Here is an 18,041-nt window from a genome sequence, read left to right on the forward strand (position 1 = left end):
AACCAAGGAGCATCATTTCAAGTATTTTCATTTTGGAATGCTGGAACCCATTTTCAAACTATTCCTTACACGTACATTCTGAAAGTCAGGTTCCTTAAAAATGCTCAACACTGGATCACACAAATTAGAGGCACCTACAAGTGAAAAAGCAATTAAAATTTGCTACCAATAAACAATTCTGAACTAATGTACTTCTAGTTTACAATATTTGTCTGAAGTAGAAGGGGAAAAAGCTGTAACAAAATCTACTTCTGTATGCGCAGAGTTTAACGTAAGGCAATCTATCACATGATGCACTCTTTTATAAGCATGGCTTGTGGTAAGGACAACACTACCTTAGCAGCACTGAGAACTTTCAGAAGATGGTTCAGTTTCTTTTTAGGAACGGAGAGCAGGCAACCACGATTGACAGGATGAGTCAATAAATATTCAATGTAATCAAGTGCTAATTCTGGCTTCGATTCATGTGTCACATGGATACGTACGCGCCGTTCCGATGTTTTAACATTCTAAAGGAGAAAGAAGCACAACATTAGAAAGGTACAGGTAGTATTTTACCATTTTTACAATTAGTTCCAAAGAAGGAAAGTACAGCATGAAAGAAGCTGCTCATTAAAGAAAAAACAAACAAACCAACCAACAACAAAGGAACAGTGCATCAATTCCTTGACGTCTGCATACCTTTTTTGGGGTTAGCATGTCTGACAGCCAGTCACAGGCCAGTTCCAACACATGACCCACTTGACCCCAGCGACACATACAGTCTATCAGGGTAGAGTATTTGCTTTGGTCAGCTCCACTGTCAATGTTTCTGAGTTTGGAGATCACACCACAGCTTAGATTAAAAAGAAAAAAGGAAGGAAAAAAGATGTGTTAACTTCACATTCATTACTGTAGAAATTATTCAAAGAAAATCAACCAAGAGAGACACACAGGTGGCTCAAAGATATGTTTACACCACACAGATTCTATTAACTCAGTACATTTATTTAGCAGATTATTTTATCCAAGTTTACCCAAATTATCCAATTTATCAAAATGGGCACTTAAAATGTCAGCTTGGGAAAAAATTAACAGCCAATGAGTGTCACTCACATTTTTGGATCTAAAAATAGTACCTGAAAGTAGGAATAGCAGCAGGGGGCATAAAGGATGCCAGAATAACCAATGGAGTTGTGCAACGGTCATCCTATAAAACAGAAAGTACACTGCAATGATGTACACATACAGACACCATGCAAAATTTAAGAGATAACTTAAAATATGATTAATTTTTAGCAATTTAAGCATTTATTTCTTTTCACTAGAAATGGAAGTAGAAAAAAAATCACATGGCTTACAATCCACAACTAAGAAATGTAGCAGAAATGCACCAGAAGTTGTTACAACATCAAAATACGAGGCACAGAAACTGACCCCTGTGACAAACTGCTTAGAAATAATGTATCTGTTGTCCCTGCTTCGTGAGTACTATCAAACAAAATGATTATTCATTTAGACATCTGAAGAGCTGAAATCTTTTAAAGATGATTTTTAAAATAACATTTACCAAAAAAAAAGCATGCTGATTTTCAGGAAAGAGATACCTTCCCTTAACCTGTAGTCTCCTAGAAAATTAGCTCCTGATGACAGATTGTTTTAGATGCAAGCTGCTCACTCACTGTAAGAATATCACTCAAGAGCTAGGCTAGCTAAGGCTGCATGTCTTGCCTGGTGACCAGAACTTCAGAGGAGGGACATTACACCCTCTACCAAAAAAAAAGGTTTGGAACGTCGTTGACAAATCCAAATGTTTTCAGGGTAGAAAGAATATTTGGTAGATCCGTACTGCAGAATATTATGTAGAAATGAACAGCTTTTCACTCTCTGATTATCTAAGCTGGTTTGAATGTTGTTAAATAGCCAGAATCAAAAGACTGTTAGAGAGTAGAATCCAATTATCAGAAGACAATCACAAGAAAGTAACAAATGAGCCTCAGCTGTTTCAGCTGTTCCAGCAGCTGAAAAGAAACTGGATCATAATAATAAGTGATGGTGGTGAAAGGGTCTGGAGGAAGGAAGTACAAAAACATGTGGACTCTCATCTACAAAAAGAGTATTTTGCAGTGATTGATTTCCAGAAGATTAAAAAACTTCAAGAACAGAATAGTCCTACAAAAAGCAGTACAAGCAGAAGAACTTAGTATCTGTGTTAACAATTAATTCACCAGATCTGGAACTAGAGGATGGCTTTTCTCACTGATGCAATTTCTAGGAACTTGCTATTGTTTACAGCAACAAAACATACTTAATACCATGAAAATAGATAAGACACACAACAGACAATAACATCAGAGGGAAATACTAGAGCAGTGACAGGAAAATCTAAGTTTAAATCCAGGCTTTATTTACCTTAAATACTTTTAAATACTCAGGAAGTACAGAAGCAAATTTTCTGATGGTGTAATCTTTGGCATCTTCATTGTGATCCAACGCTTTGTGAATACTTCTCCAGAGAATCACTGTAATCTCCAATAAACTCGCCATGCTGGCCATGTCATTTATTGACAGCACATCATTCAACACCTGAAATACAAACACAGATGATATTACCTGCTATGTTCTAATAAACGAATTTACGTTAAAATGAAGTTTCAAAACACTGAAAATTCTTACATTTGTGTCTCAGAGGTGTTGTGCTTATTGTAAAGCATCAGCTCCACGATTCATTCACATGAAGCTACACATAACTTGAGTCATCCCGCTACAATACATTTTTTAAACATTTCAAACAAAATCAAACAAACGTAATAGAGTGAAATGTGAGAAATATTCATTCTAAGTATGCTCCACATGCCTTCTAGCTTATTCTGTGTACTGCATGAAATTTCTAGTATTTCAGGCCATGAAAATACCACAGTAGTGGTTTTCTCCTTCCAACTCCACAGATGTCTAAAAGCCTTCCTTCAGATTTCTCTCACACCATTAACTGCCTATATCTGAAATCCAGCACCACAGACAAACATTACCAGAACTTATCATAAAATGGTATATCTTACACTTAGGTTCTCCTTTTCACCTTCATCTTCACCATCATCATCAAAACTCTCTTTCACTGCTTTCTGGATGCAGGCATTCAAGCAGCGTCGAATAGTTAGCATCAATTTAGCTACATTTAAATATGATAAGAATAAATCAGATGTGTACTATTTCTTAAGAACGTCATTAGTAAATGCCTCTTAGTATAATGTTAGATAGCCATTCTGAAGAGCAGGCAACAGAAGCAGAAATAGCTAGAAAAAAACATACCAAATTTCCTGGTAAACAAAAGTGGAAAAATGGAGAAATGTTTTATATACTCAAAAATGAAGAAGAAACAGCCAACATCAGATTCTGTAACTTCATTGTTAAAAACGTCTATTCAAAGAAAAAAAAAAAATCAAAGCAGAATCAGAGGAAGCTTCTACAGTTCCTACATCTGTCTGGCATAGCTATTATTTTCATGAACTATACCCAGTAACACATCTCCTCTAATGTGCATTCCAACTATTAGTAATAGGCAGCAATCTAACCGTTGCGTTCCCTAATGCGGAGCTCATCTCGCTTAGTTCCATTTTCTATAGAAGACTCAAAATGTTTTGTGCTTTACCTATATTAGTGGGAGCAGTATACTCATAAGCATATTGATAGAACTTTCTAGCTGCTGCTGAATTCATCTGGATCAAAGTAACACAGCGCTCACACCACACATCCTCAGGCTGGTTCACAGGCAGGAAGGAGTTGAATAAGAGATTGACAATGCGCCGCGACACGGGCCGCGAATCAACCTCGAGGCGAGCCAGGAGGTGCTCCATGGGACAGATCTTCCAGAACTTGAAAAAGTGAGTAAAGATAGTAATGGAATTAAAATACGTAAATGGAGCACGTTTGCAGTTCTCCACACATCAAGCCTCAATAAATACCAAGAGCATTTACAGAAAAGCAGGTATGTTTTACATTCTCCAGAAATACCAGCGTGCACTTGAAGTCCCATATTCCTGTCACGATGCTACATTACTGTCCTGATATGCTTCTAACTCACCTGGTATCTATGAGAGACCACTAACATTCCGGTTAGGAGAACTCCAGCTCAACATATCTGCAGTGCTAAATGTAACTAGATGATCATTATGGTCCTTTTCAACCCAGGCCATTCTATGATTCTGTAATTCTATGATAATTAAAATTCTTATCCTAAACCTGAAATTGTATACAAACAGTTGGAAGCCCTCAATTCTGAAGTGGCTTCCTATTTATCTTGCATTCTGAGTGTATATGAAGTTGGAAAGTGCTAGGGCTAATCATGTCTCAATATAACATCCTTGAGTTGCTGTGATCAAAGGTGGAAGGCACGCATTTGGCAAGTAGCTAATTCTCTCATTAGGGATGGATAAGATCCTTCAACACTGAAGCCTTAAAATCTGACCAACAAATCATTTATTCCAAGTTTAATTCTCTCATAAACAGAGAACTGTGCACGTTCTATGCAAATTCACTTCACAAAGTCACAAGATAAGCATGTCATGGTAAGTAGGCTCAGCAAAAGACAAAACCATCATTGAAATAAAATATAAAATTTAAATTAGTAAACCATTAAGAGCAGAGAGTGGAGAAAGAAGTTAAAGGAGCCATAACGCCTAAGGCTGGCCAGTATCACCCTAAATAAGAATCCACAGCAGAAAATAAAGTTTGTTTAAAATCATTATGAAAAGAAATGAAATGCTGAAGCACGTGCCCACAGAAGGCAAGTAAAAAATTATAAAAACAGGTAAACGAGTAAAAAAGCAGTTCAATAAAGATGTTAAGCTTTTCAGAAGGTGACAGTCCTGAGGAGCTGTTTGTCTGACTGTTCTGCCCTGGCATGGCCACCAGAGGGCAAGGAAGACAGAAACATGCTGAGAAAAAGATGTGTTGAGTACTTGGTGATCCCAACAACCAGAGAGCAAAAATACCCCCAAGCAGTATGTACAGAGAAACTGCTGGACCTCCTGCATGCAGTAATAATCCCAAAGCAGTTGAAAATTAAAAAAAAAAAGTGAGCTAGAGCAGAACAAGAGTGTAGTTGGCTTAATTAAAAACAAGCTTTCCATCGTATCCACCATGCCTATAAAATCTCTGCCACAGCAACATCCATACAAAGTATTATTCCCTACGGTTACCTCAGCTGTGCTGAACAGCTATGGAAAGACCACAGGTTCAAAACCAGTCACAAGTAAAACATTAAACATGTGTTGTTTTTTTTCCTTTAAGTCTGACTGCAGTAGTCTCAAAGGTACATTTGTTTTTGAAATCAATGCCTTAATTTTTATCTCCTGCCTGCTATCTATCTACTCTAAGCGCCACTTAACCTACCTTTGCTGCCTTCGTAGCCTTTATTTTCAGCAGCATATCTACAAAAGCCACTCGCACTTTCTCTGAATTGTCATGAAGGCTGTGTTTAACTGTTGGCAGGAGCTGCTCCAGCAATGGATGACTTAATTTGTTGTCCAAAGTTATCGGTAGACACTGCGAGAAAAAAACAAGTAGAGTAATTAAAAATATTTAGAGGTGATTTGCAAAAAAGACATAGCTAAAAACTGATGAACTGGACTATGACACTTCTAAGGTGAACTTCAGTAGGGGCTGACACTAAGCCTGCATGCTTTTCCTTTAACATTCTTTACTAAAAGTTGCTTCAAATTTCTAGTGCCCTGCATTCAGCAGACTCTTTCGAATAAGATTCAGATATATGCTGAGGTCACAGTTCTGCCTTCTATCTGAGGGCACAGTATAAAGTACCTTTTGTGGTAGCGATACCAGCTCCCCAAACTCTACTAATTTTGGATTAAAAATCAGTCTCCTTTATTTTGGATTAAAAACTAGTCTCCTCTTTTTTTTGCCAAGATACATTTAACTCAGCTCTTCCTGCTTATTCAGTATAGATTTCCATACTGCTATAGTGGAGCAAGGGAGAATTAACATAAAGATAACTTCAAATTAAAAGCGAATCAATACATTTTAAGTGGAAACACAGCATAAGGAGATTCTCTAGGGATGGATTAAAACCAGTGATATAGAAATATACCAGAACTCGCCTGCATACTGAGCATAACTTCTATTAGCTAAAATTGCTGAATTATCGGGTCCAAACAATGCAGAAAGTCTATCAGACTAGAAATGCAAAGTGAATGAGATTCAACAAAGCCAAACAGTCACTACTTTGGAAGACGTTTTTTCTTTCCAGCTGTATGAATTTTCTAAAAGGTGTGCAGAATTTGCATGTACCAGGAACTCACTGAGTAAGTCATTCTGCAGAACAATTACTGTCCTTGACTTTAAGTGGCCTGGAAACCAAAGCTTCATGTAAAAATGTAGAAATGACAATCACAATTTTACATCCAGAGGAAAGACTTACTTTAAAAACCGAGCATCGAACGTCAGCAGATGTTACATCACACGCCAGCTCTTCAATTAGCTTTTTTAAAAGGTCAGTAATAACTGTTGGAGGAATCATCTCCCAGTATTTGGATGTTATCTGACTAACTCCAAGTATCCCTGTAGAGCGGACAACTGGATGAGGATCTTCCAAGAGGCTCTAGAACAGAAGAACAGTGTGAACAGAAGCATTATTGCTGATCCACTGCTGTTTGACAATAACTTGCAGTCCACAAATAGAATTCCATAATCATAATGCAAATTGTTATGCTATGAGAGAACAACAGTATTGATGTTCTCTCAAGGCATTTTATTATGAAGTAAGCAAGAAAATTTAAATCGGGAACAAAGTTAAGACAATATTGTCCGATTACTTTTTTTAATATGACCTTTGAAATAGTTTTGAATTGTTTTTAAGATAACTTACATTAAGTTTTGCACCTGTGACTCGATTAAGAATATTCAGACTTCTATGTACATAAGTTAGCATTGGATACTGCTCATATATGTTAATATAAAAACTTGACATTCAGTTACCTGATGTTTATGTTCATAAAGACGACACTGATGATATCCAAAACATTTTAGTAAAGAATATACGCCCAATCTCATCTATCTTGACTAATTAAATTTTTTTCCAGATTCTTACAATTGTACTTCACTTTAGAACTATTTAGGAATACAGTACTAAGCTTGAGGCAAATGCTTACTAATTAAATGTAAAGCTCTCTTCACCAGTCCCAAATAAGGATAAGATAAGAGGGGTGGCCAGCAGGGACAGGGAGGTGATTGTCCCCCTCTACTCTGCTCTTATGAGGCCCCATCTGGAGCACTGCATCCAAGTGTGGAGCGTGCAGTACAAAAAAGACAGGGAGCTGTTGGATAGGGTCTAGAGGAGGGCCACTAGGATGATCAGGGGACTGGAGCACCTGCCCTATGAGGACAGGCTGAGGGAGCTGGGCTTGTTCAGCCTGGAGAAAAGAAGGCTGCGGGGTGACCTCATTGCAGCCTTTCAGTACCTAAAGGGAGCCTACAGAGGGGAGGGGAATCAACTCTTTGAAAGGGTTGATATGTGTAGGACGAGGGGAAATGGTTTTAAGTTGAGGCAGGGGAGATTTAGGTCAGACATCAGGGGGAAATTCTTTACCATGAGAGTGGTGAAGTGCTGGAACAGCTGCCCAGAGAGGTTGTGGATGCCCCGTCCCTGGATGTGTTCAAGGCCAGGTTGGATGGGGCCCTGGGCAGCCTGGTTTAGCATTAAACGTGGAGGTTGGTGGCCCTGCATGTGGCAGTAGGGTTGGAGATTCATGATCCTTGAGGTCCCTTCCAACCCTGTGATTCTGTGATAAGATCATTACCCAGCCATGCAGCCCATGGGCGTCCAACCTTCTGGCTTGCCTGGGCTGGGCTGCACTGAGTGAACAGGATATTGATTTGGGCTGCAGATACATAGGGCTCTCCAAAAGTAATGCCTCTTATTTATTTCCATGGAAACTACAACAGATGCAATGAACACAGTAACTCTGCTTGATAGAGCCAATTCTCAGCAACAAAACAATACTTTCAAGTATAGCAGCCACCATTAGCTGTGCATTTTTGCCAGTGATGAACAGGAGGCTGCATGCCATGTTTTGTCAATACCCACACCAGTAGAAGAGAGACCCGCTGGTGCTGTCACCACTGCTGAAATACACCACTGTGCTCACATCTACCGTTTGGCTCCATAAATGTTCAGGAAACATCAATGAATGTCGATGGGCACAATTTTTTTTCTTTTGCATGAAGGAATTCCACCTCTTTGTTTCATACACACTTCCATGTCAGACACCATTTTGTCAGATGGCCCATCTGTCGCACAGCAACAAAATGTAATGTAATATTGGTGAGAAGTTTCTACTTATACTGCCATACCACCAACATCTACCTCTGATGTCGTGGGCCAGCATAAAAAAGTAGGAGGCATTACTTTCAGAGCTGTCCTTGTAAAATATGTACTACTGAGCAACAATACAGAACAAGTGGGACATATGACATTGTTTTTGTGAAACTAATGCATCAGTCTGGATCAATGGCAGAGGTTGCGATTCTCAGTAAGCTTTGAAGGTGCTCAGAGCTCTTTTATGAATTGTTGCTCTTCCTGTACCTCTTCTTTGTCCAGAGCTGCTCACAAACCACTGCCAAAAGCAATGACATCAATAAGGAGTGACTGTGAAACAAGCGATATGTTTCTCTGTAAGAGAGGTCTTACAGAAGTCTAGCAAAAGGACATGAGCAAACATTTGAGTTGAGTATCTGATTGCAACTCTATTTGTTCCATTTGAAAATTTGCAGGTAACGTATGTCAACTGCAGATGGATTAGCAAACATAAATTTTTTTCTTTTTTGGCAATCTTGAAACTGTTCTCAAATTCCTGTATCAAAACAGAAGACACAGCTGCATTTTTTTTTGCTGTTCACAGGACTCTGTTCAACCAGCAGCTCAGAATGCATGCAATTACTTGCCATAAATTGATAAGCACTGTGCCCTCCCCATACCCTGCATTCAGCCCAGACAGTTCCAGTCACACACGGTGTGTGGTTGTTGTGAGTGATGAGTGCACACCTGGCTACTTAGTGGGGAAGGACTGCAGCCAGGAAGCAGGCCACACTGTGAGCTGTGCTGGGCCACATGCAGCCCATGTGCTGGAAACACCCGATAGAGTTTTCAAAAGCATCTTTCATTCACAGCTCAGTAAAATAGATAACCAATTTTTTCCTTTTCAGATTAAAAAAAACAAACGATATAGCATTGTCTGTTGCCAATGTGGCACAGAAAATTAAAATATTAGTCTATTTTTGCATTTTCTGCATCTCAGGCATACATACTATCCTGAAATTCCATTCACTTTAACTATACCAACAGCTTATTTTTAGTTAGCATTCAGCATAGTAGTTACATCAAAACTTACAAAAAGTTCTTCAAACTGTTTCTGAATTTCAGCATCCATTTCTTCTGTGTTAAAACTAGGATCACGAATAGGAAAAGCATCAATAAACAAAAATGCTGCGTTTGATCGAACTTCTGAGTTTCTTGCCTGTTACAACGAAGGAAAAATTGTTATTTCAGTAAGTATAGACTTAAAGGCATATTCTACAAAACAAAAGAAAAAGACTCCAAAGACTTCTGTTATTTGTAATTAAGTAAATGGGAGAGAAGTTCTTAAATATATGGAAGAAGTTGTAGTAACGTGATTTTTTTCACCTTACATTTCTGCCCCTCTGTAACACCTGAGCTATCAGAACAATAAGCTCTCAAAATATTAATGATCCTAAAGAGTCATAGTCTGAGCCCTTCTTTCTGCAATGCTAAATAAGTTAAAAACAGTTGGGATTTCTCTTGGCCACCTGACATGTAAACTTGGGCATGAATCCTTAAATCTCCTCTACAGAATACAAGAACCTTGAACTCAAGCAAAGCTTTTATCATTAAGTTTATACAGACAGGCAATTCAATGGAAAAGCTGAAGCTTATTTCCTCAAGAAAACAGTTTTTAGAAACTAAGTACCATCAAGCCTAGAGCATAACATCCAACGTGAACATATTCAATTCTGCATCTATGCATGTAATAGGATCATGTTCTGAGCTTCTACCAGCTAATCAGAAGCCTAAGATAAACCTTCTAACTCTGACATTTTATCATTTGTAACCATTTTCAGGGTGCTACTCAATATATTTTGCTGGCTGTAGAGCTCTAAACGCAAGGAAAAATGAATAAAGTATATATTTAGGCAATCAATGAGAAATGATTGGCCCCTGTAGGCTCATAAGGGATAGAAAATACAGAGCAGTCAATGAAATGAAGAAAAGATGAGATTCAAGGTTCGTCAGAAGAAACCTGAAATAACCTGAAATACAACCAGCTGAAAATATTTTATTTATTAAAGATATCAGTCCTTGATATTTGTGCTCACTTCTCTTTGAGGGAGAAGGAATAATTTCGTTCAGAGTTTGGTTCCAATTAAGAAAATGTATAAAAAACATATATAAAGAGTCTAATGTGAAACAATGTAGGCTTAGTTAAGAGCAAGATTAAGAGACAGTGCAGGGGACCTTCTGACTACATTCATGCAATTTTCTTCTTTTGCCATGAGATGCTCAGATCAAAGGCAGGGAAAAAACTGTATAATCATGTAACATTTAGAATGAAAGAAACTAAGGGTAAATAAAAATAGAAAATCACAAAACAAATGAACTACAATTACTTAATGTGAAATTTATTTTGTATTTCCCTTCTGACTTGATCCTCATGGGAGACGAGGGATGGGCATCTCATCTCCAGGTAGAAAAAAACAAAACACCACCACCACCACATTCTTCAAGCCAGCAAAATTAAGAAAAATGCTACATTTTGATACCATGAGAGTAAATAAAGCCTATCTACACGTTCTTTAGAGCTTAGGACTACCTTATTTTACCCCACAGGCACCAAGAGGAGCCTTCAGTTATTTGATTCAAAAAAAGAAGTTCATGTTTCTTTACCTTCATGCCTGTAATAATTTGAGGAACTGTTAAAACTGTTCTAAAACAGACTGATAGACCTTGAGATATATAGATCCACTTTTTGGTTATAAAATCACGGCACAACTGCTCTGCTCACTTGCACACAACACTTTTTCATAATAAAGATATGAAATTGCATAACATTATAAAAACTAAATGTAGCACAAAGGTTTATAAAACACAATTAAAAGCCACAAAGGAACTTGTGCTAACATCTGCAAAAGTATCAATTTAAGAAGAAAAAGAGCAAAAGAGCCATGTATTCTAAACAACCATTTTAGAGAGAAAAATCAAGTAGTTTCAACATGACCAGTTCTAGAATACCTTGTATTCTTACAGCTGAAGTAGTTTTCCTTTTTGCATGGAGGAGGGATAAAAGGGCCTTTTTATGGGTTGCCCTTCTTTTATACAACTAAGAACAAGATTTGTTCCTCACTATATTAAATTAGGCTTTCATACAGTGGTTGAAATAGCAAACTGGTTATCTAAGATGAAACTGAGATTTCAAGCTTGGGAGACGAATCCAAATCAGTAGAAGTGATGGTAAGCTTCCCTTTTATGTTCTGTATCTTAAAGTATTGATGATCCCAAGTCACAGCAGTAGTCCCCTCAAAAATGGTAAATACTTCAGCAGTACCGTATAAAAAAGAAAAATGAACTAATGAAATTAAGATAGCAGCCTAACCAAAAATAAACTGCCCAATTTTGATTTTCAGTCAGATATTTCCTTTCACCTATCACAAATATGCTACTGAATCATCTGGAATGGAGTACCTTTACCTTTCCTTGTATTGAATCATTACATGATTCATATAATTGCTGCATTCAGCTTTTTACAATCCTGTACTTTTCTAAAGTATATGTTCACAACAGTTGGATTATGTTGCTGAATTAAAGCAAGTTCTCCATGACCTACTTGATATACGTGCTCACCTCTCAGCTCAAAGCATTTAACTCCACATGGTGAAGTTATAAAAGTAAAAAAAAAAAAAAGAAAAATAATGAACAAGAATTAAATCAAATAAACAGAAGCAACAAAAAAAAGCATTGTTCTAGTGATGGAACCAGAAGTGATGTGAAAATTATGAATATAGTTAAATAAAATTACATGCTTATAAGTATATGATTATAAATGGAATATGTGGGAGGGACCCAAAACTCATCAGCTGGAAAAAAAACAGTGCTACCTTCTGAAAAGGAAAATTACCTTTAGTGCTCTCCAAAGGATGGGTTTATACAACCGACAGAGCATTTCTTCAACTCCTTGACGAACTTTACTTTGTTTATGAAAATAACTCAGCATCTGGCAAATCAAACAACAAAAAAACATGTTTTGTACACATCTGTGCACGTTCAAGAAAGATGGGGTGTTGGGGACGTCAGAAGTATTCATAAGGCAGGTTGTACTTGTTGTTTTTTGGTTGGTTTTTTGTTTCTAACTCTACTGTTCTTTCAGTAAAGTAGCCCAAACACTGCTCAACTGAATAACTGTTGTTTAGTTACTCTTCTATTTGATACAGGAACTCCTGCAATCCATATCATTTTTAGTTAAATTCTTGTGTATTGAAGAACCAGCCATCGTTAGCAAATTTCTTCCAAGATCCTTCCACACCTTCTCAATTCAAAAGGGATTTATTTACATTACGGTCCTCTTTTGAGATCATAAGCTTCTCTGTTTCTTACTGAAATGAAATTTATGAAGATCTGTCAAAACCCTACTCCATCAAAATTCTAAGCTTGAACCTTGTAAAACCTTTGTATCTGATAGCATACATTCTTAAAACAGGTTTTGGTATAAATTTGTACTTATGTTCATGGAAAAATATGAAAAATATGTTAAAAAATGAAAAACTATGTTCAGTACGTGAGTGTTCAGACAAGTGATTCTGCCTTAAAATGACCATTTAGCCGAAATACGTGGATCCAGGAGATAACCAAATCTGATGGATGGGAACAACATACTGGTACATTCAGCTGTGTATTGCACACTGGATACCCTCTGGCTTCTACATAATTTGAGAGAAAGCACAAGAAGTAAAAAGGCTACATCAGATATGAGTGTCTTCTCTTAAAAAGCTTCTTGTTCAACTTCGAATGTTCTGCTCAGGAATAAAAGCCATAGATAGGCCACTAGAATCTGTACCCAAATCAAGGATTGTCCCTACATACATACACAAAGTCAACACACAGCATTTCTCTGTATAAAAAAAAGATATATATCAATTTAAGTTTTATATACAGCAAAGACAGACAAACCTCATTTCAGACCCACCATAAATTTGCTTTAAGAAGCTTATGACTTTTTTGCACTGTGATCAACTATGAAAAGGTCAAATCCCTAAGTAATTAAAGAACAGATAACAGACAGCAAAGGCTATTTCTGGCACTCTTTTCAAGAGCAGGAAAATAAGGGGATTTTTACAGACAAGAGAAATGTGATGCCAAACTATATGAAAATTCCTTATAACATTCGTTCTAATAATTTGCCTTTCAGAATATCAGAGTGTATTTTATTTTTTAAATGTATATAAAGTATATGTATAATATATGTATAAGTATAATAAATATGTATAGGTATAATAAATAATAATATATAAAGTAAATGTATAATAAAGTGAACTCAGTCACAAGCAAAGCACCATACAGCTGCTCACCCACTCCTCTTTGGTGGAACGACAGAAAAATCTGGGAGAGCAAAAGCAAGAAAACTTGTGGGTCTAGATAACAACAGTTTTATAACTGAAGAAAAGAGGAATAAAAAAAGCAATTATTCAGAGGCAATCACCCACTACTTCCCACAAGCAGACCAATGCTCAGCCAGCCTCCTCAAAACCCCACTTCCCACAGTTTTTATTACTGAGGGTGGCATTATAGTGGAAGCAGTATCCCTCTGATCAATTTGGGTCAGCTGTGTCCATTCCCAAGTTGTTGCTCATCCCATCCTACTTGCTATGAAGGCAGAGTAGGGGCAAAGATAGCCTTAACATCGTGCAAGTACTGCTCAGCAAAATCTAAAACACAGGTCTGCATTTACTTTTTAGTCTACAAAACCAAAACCCAACACAATATGGGCTGCTATGAACAAAACTAGTTCTATCCCAGCCAGACTCAGCGCAGTATTTTGGCAGGAAATGGAAAATTCCCCCTTTATACTAAACCAGTTCAGTTTGATACCACTGGTTCACGTCACAACACAAACTTACCTCTCTAACTTTAGAATAAACAGAAGAACTTCTGGGAAGATGAATTCCATGGTGCATGAAATCCTGAATACAATTGTGTTCAAGTATCTACAGTAAAAGCACACATTCATGCTACTGTTAACACACAAGAAAAAAATAAGTAGTACAGATGGCCATCCAGCAACATTTTTATCTAAAACAAAAACTGAAATAATAAATATTATTTCGTACTCAGCTTCTGCTTAGCTAAATGTTTTCCACGCTATGCTTCTATCAGCATAAACTGATTTTCAAGATATCAGCATACTGATATGAGAACTTGACTTCTGAGAGTCAAGTTTTGAATTCCAAAGTATCTCCACATGAATCTACAGGTGGTGGAACTGACTCCACCCTCAGCAAGCTTGCAGATGACACCGAGGTGTGTGGTGCAGATGATACAATAAAAGGAACAGATGGCATCCAGAGGAACTCAGAGCTTCAGAGGTGTGCCCACGCAAATCTCATGAAGTTCAAGAAGGCAAAGTGCAAGGCTATGCAACTGGGTTGGGGCAATCCTAAATGTCAGTACAGGCTGAGGGGATGAGTGGAGTGAGAGCTGCAGAGCAGAGATGGACTTGGGGGTGTCAACTGATGAAAAATCAAGCATCAGTCAGCAGCACAAGCTTGCAGCTCAGAAAACAAATCATATCCTGGGCTGCACGAAGCGTGGCCAGCAGGCTGAGGGAGGCAATTCCTCACTCTGCTCAGCCCTTGCAAGACTCCACATACAGCACTGCGTTCAGCTGTGGGGCTACGAGTGTAAGAGAGATGTGGAGCTTAGTTGGTCTAGAGGAGGGCTGGAGCACCTCTGCTACAAAGACAGACTGAAGGAGCTAGAGTTACATAGCTTAGAGAAAGCTCTCAAGTTCAACTCCTAAATACACACAGGATTACCTACAAACTAAACCACATCTAAGTGTTGTCCAAGCACTTCTTCAGCACCTTGGACCAGTGCCCTGGGGAGGCTGTTTCAGGCTCTAAAATGAAAACACTGAGAGAACTGGGGAACCCTATTCACTATAATATTTTGAGCCTGCATCTGAAATTTGGCGGGGACTTCGCTGTGATGCTGTAATTATGCTTTTGACCATCCTCCATAGAAATCCACAAAACCTTGATAAATAAGCTATCAAATATACAGACCTGCAAATACTGAGTAAATGCTTCAGTAATTTAGGGAATTACTGTATTTACAAAAAACATTGTGTACGTATATAGTTGTGGAAAGAATCATTTCAGCACCAGAATTGAAAGTGCTTAATAGCAACCATGCTGATCAAAGTAGCTAAACGTTAGTAGCTTAGCTTGCAATTGCTCCTTGGCACTGTTGGAGAGGCCCTTTGCTTAGGGAAAGGATTCCTTAAGGATTGCTTAGGAATCCTTCCTAGGATGAATATTCATATAATCTCCCCCTATCTTAAGATTCAGAGCTATCCAAATAAAATGTCAAGCATAGTAATACCTCTAAAGCTTCTCCTGACACCTTCTTCCATGCTCTGAAGTAAATTTCTGAAATGTATTCCATCAAGGATCTGGATTAACACATGGGAAACACTATCAATCAAGCATCCTATGACAACTCATAAGAATAATCACATGAAGGTTTTGTTAAGTACAGTGATTAGTTGTAATTCTGTGTACCAATGCTGTTTTTAGAGGAAGCAAATACCTTAACACAGAAAAATTCTCTTGCCAGTTGGAAATTCTAAAGAGTAACACAGTTACTTTATAATTTCTCTCTAACAAATGCCTTAAATTGTTTACAAATACATATACTCTTGTAACTGGAAGCACTGGAAAGCCTCTGATTTTAATATAAAGAATAATCTATATAACACTTCCCTGAATAGTCAAAGGAAAAACATAAATCTACATTCTTCATCCATCAATCAAGTTCTCAAGCTATGACCCTACAAGTTACTTGTATTTATAAATAACAAGTTATTTGTTATTAAAATGTCTATGCAGAATCTTACCACATTAAATCAGTGGTTGTCCACAAGAAAAATAATACTTCACAGAAGCAGAAAAAGACTTGCAATTCTCCAACACGAACACCGCAAGTAACACACCATGGTTTAAGTGAAAATCATTTGCCTTATATAGCTCTAAAAAAGCACTTCATTACATCTCTAATTGTTGCTTTATACATAACTGTGTATACAATTAAATAAAGTTGTTGAAACAATATGGTACTTAGACTCAACAGATTTGATGTTCTCTGGATGCTGAGATATTTTATCAACATAACAGATATCTGAGCTTGAGACAAACAAAGCCTTAGTTAGGCCTCTGATGATCAGTAAGAACTGTAACTCTTATGCTTACCTTGGAAAAAACTGTAATTGGTTCTTAACAGTTCCGTGTATCATTTTAATGAAGTTGACATTCCAGCTGAAGAAAAAGCTCAAAATTCTCCTTCCCTGTTGGCAGAAGAAAAAGGGAGGTGTATGGAAACTGCAAGGTCATGGCCTGAACCAGTGACTGAGCACCAGGTAAGAAGGGGCAGCTAAGGCAGAGAGCTGAGGCACAAGCAATGCATCTGAGTGACCCTGGATCCACCCTTCCTCACCCTCTGTTAAAGCAGCCAAGGAGCAGCAGTGCTATTCAGAGATGGTGCTCTTCTCAAGATGTCACCAGACTTTGGAAAGGGCAAGCCATCTTCTTATGTATTGCTTTCTAAACTAAATATTAACAAATACCTTTATAAGCATGCTCCTATCCTACTAGAAGGCACTGTTATCGCCTTCCATTGCTCCACAGGAAGAAAGACAAAAAAGTAAACAAAACAATACAAAAGGGAAGACAGAACCCAGAAGAACACCAACTTAAGAGCTACTTCAACAGTAAATACAGATTCCTAATTTTTAAACATAATTCAAGTGTTGCAGTTGCTACATCAAAGATAAAACATGAAACAAATGCCATGTGATTTACACATTTGCCTATTTTTCCAATGTCCAATCTGTTCTAAAATGACTTTAGGTAATACTCTATAAAGATATGAGACTGTACAAATCCAGGCTTTCACACCAAGGGTTATCAGAGTTCTGCCTAAGGTACTTTCGTTCTGGGATGACGCTGTGAAGATGGTGAAGGTGCAGATAAGATGGCACGACAGTTCTCCAGCTTTAGTTACGTTTTTGAACAAAGCCAAAGAAAACAGCTGGGATGCTGAGGAAGATAAATGATCTGATTAGCACAATTCCCTTCATACTGTCTCGTGGTAGGTAATAGTGCAAGCGCCCTGGAGCTATTTTAATTCATGAAAGCAGAAGAAAACTTTTTTCCTTTAGCAAGTTAGAAGTGGTGATGGAAAGTCTAATGAGCAACCAAACTTTTGCAAGAGAAAAGACTGAAAGGCTATGGAGAGAGAAAATAAACTCTTTTGGACTGAGAAAGATCTGCCCTTGGAATTAGAATCTCGTACAGTAACTGCACAAGTAGCCTAGGTCTGTGTCATCATATAGTGACTGTATCCAGCTTCTTGAGACTCTGAAGAGTCTGATGATGCATAGTGGTGAGACAGCCTGTTGCAAAGTTCCTTTGTACTTTTCTAGCAATAACAAATTAGAAAAACTCATAAGGAGATGCAATAAATAAGTAAAGACCCAGTTGTCAATGACAGATGCTACTACCAAAAAAGAAAAACACTGGATAATAAAATCAAATTGTAAAAAGAGTAACTTATCTTCACCTTTGGTAGTCTGATACCAGCAATGCACTCACCCATCAAGATCCTTGAAAACTTAAAGGTCAAGAGAATCACAACCTACAGCTCCTACTTCAACAAGGCAAAGGTGAGACTGCACTTAGCAGAAAAGACAGATGAAGGCACAATGTGG

At 37.7% G+C, this 18,041-nt stretch overlaps 1 protein-coding gene across 4 annotated transcripts in view; it reads right to left on the minus strand.

The window, feature by feature from the left end:
• The window catches only part of NCAPG2 (non-SMC condensin II complex subunit G2), a 37,288-nt gene that overhangs the window by 11,963 nt on the left and 7,284 nt on the right, over positions 1-18,041 (minus strand). For all 4 annotated transcript variants that reach the window (XM_048951012.1, XM_048951013.1, XM_048951014.1 and 1 more), the window contains exons 7-19: positions 16,525-16,619; positions 15,659-15,728; positions 14,176-14,262; positions 12,180-12,275; positions 9,381-9,506; positions 6,413-6,592; positions 5,371-5,523; positions 3,629-3,851; positions 3,039-3,148; positions 2,392-2,565; positions 1,119-1,189; positions 682-835; positions 336-509 (exon numbers count right to left, since the gene is read on the minus strand). In XM_048951012.1, coding sequence (XP_048806969.1) covers positions 336-509; positions 682-835; positions 1,119-1,189; positions 2,392-2,565; positions 3,039-3,148; positions 3,629-3,851; positions 5,371-5,523; positions 6,413-6,592; positions 9,381-9,506; positions 12,180-12,275; positions 14,176-14,262; positions 15,659-15,728; positions 16,525-16,619 — 1,713 coding nt within the window. The remainder of the gene's footprint in view (positions 1-335; positions 510-681; positions 836-1,118; positions 1,190-2,391; positions 2,566-3,038; positions 3,149-3,628; positions 3,852-5,370; positions 5,524-6,412; positions 6,593-9,380; positions 9,507-12,179; positions 12,276-14,175; positions 14,263-15,658; positions 15,729-16,524; positions 16,620-18,041) is intronic.

Source organism: Lagopus muta, chromosome 7 (genome assembly GCF_023343835.1).
Source record: "Lagopus muta isolate bLagMut1 chromosome 7, bLagMut1 primary, whole genome shotgun sequence".
Classification (NCBI taxonomy): domain Eukaryota; kingdom Metazoa; phylum Chordata; class Aves; order Galliformes; family Phasianidae; genus Lagopus; species Lagopus muta.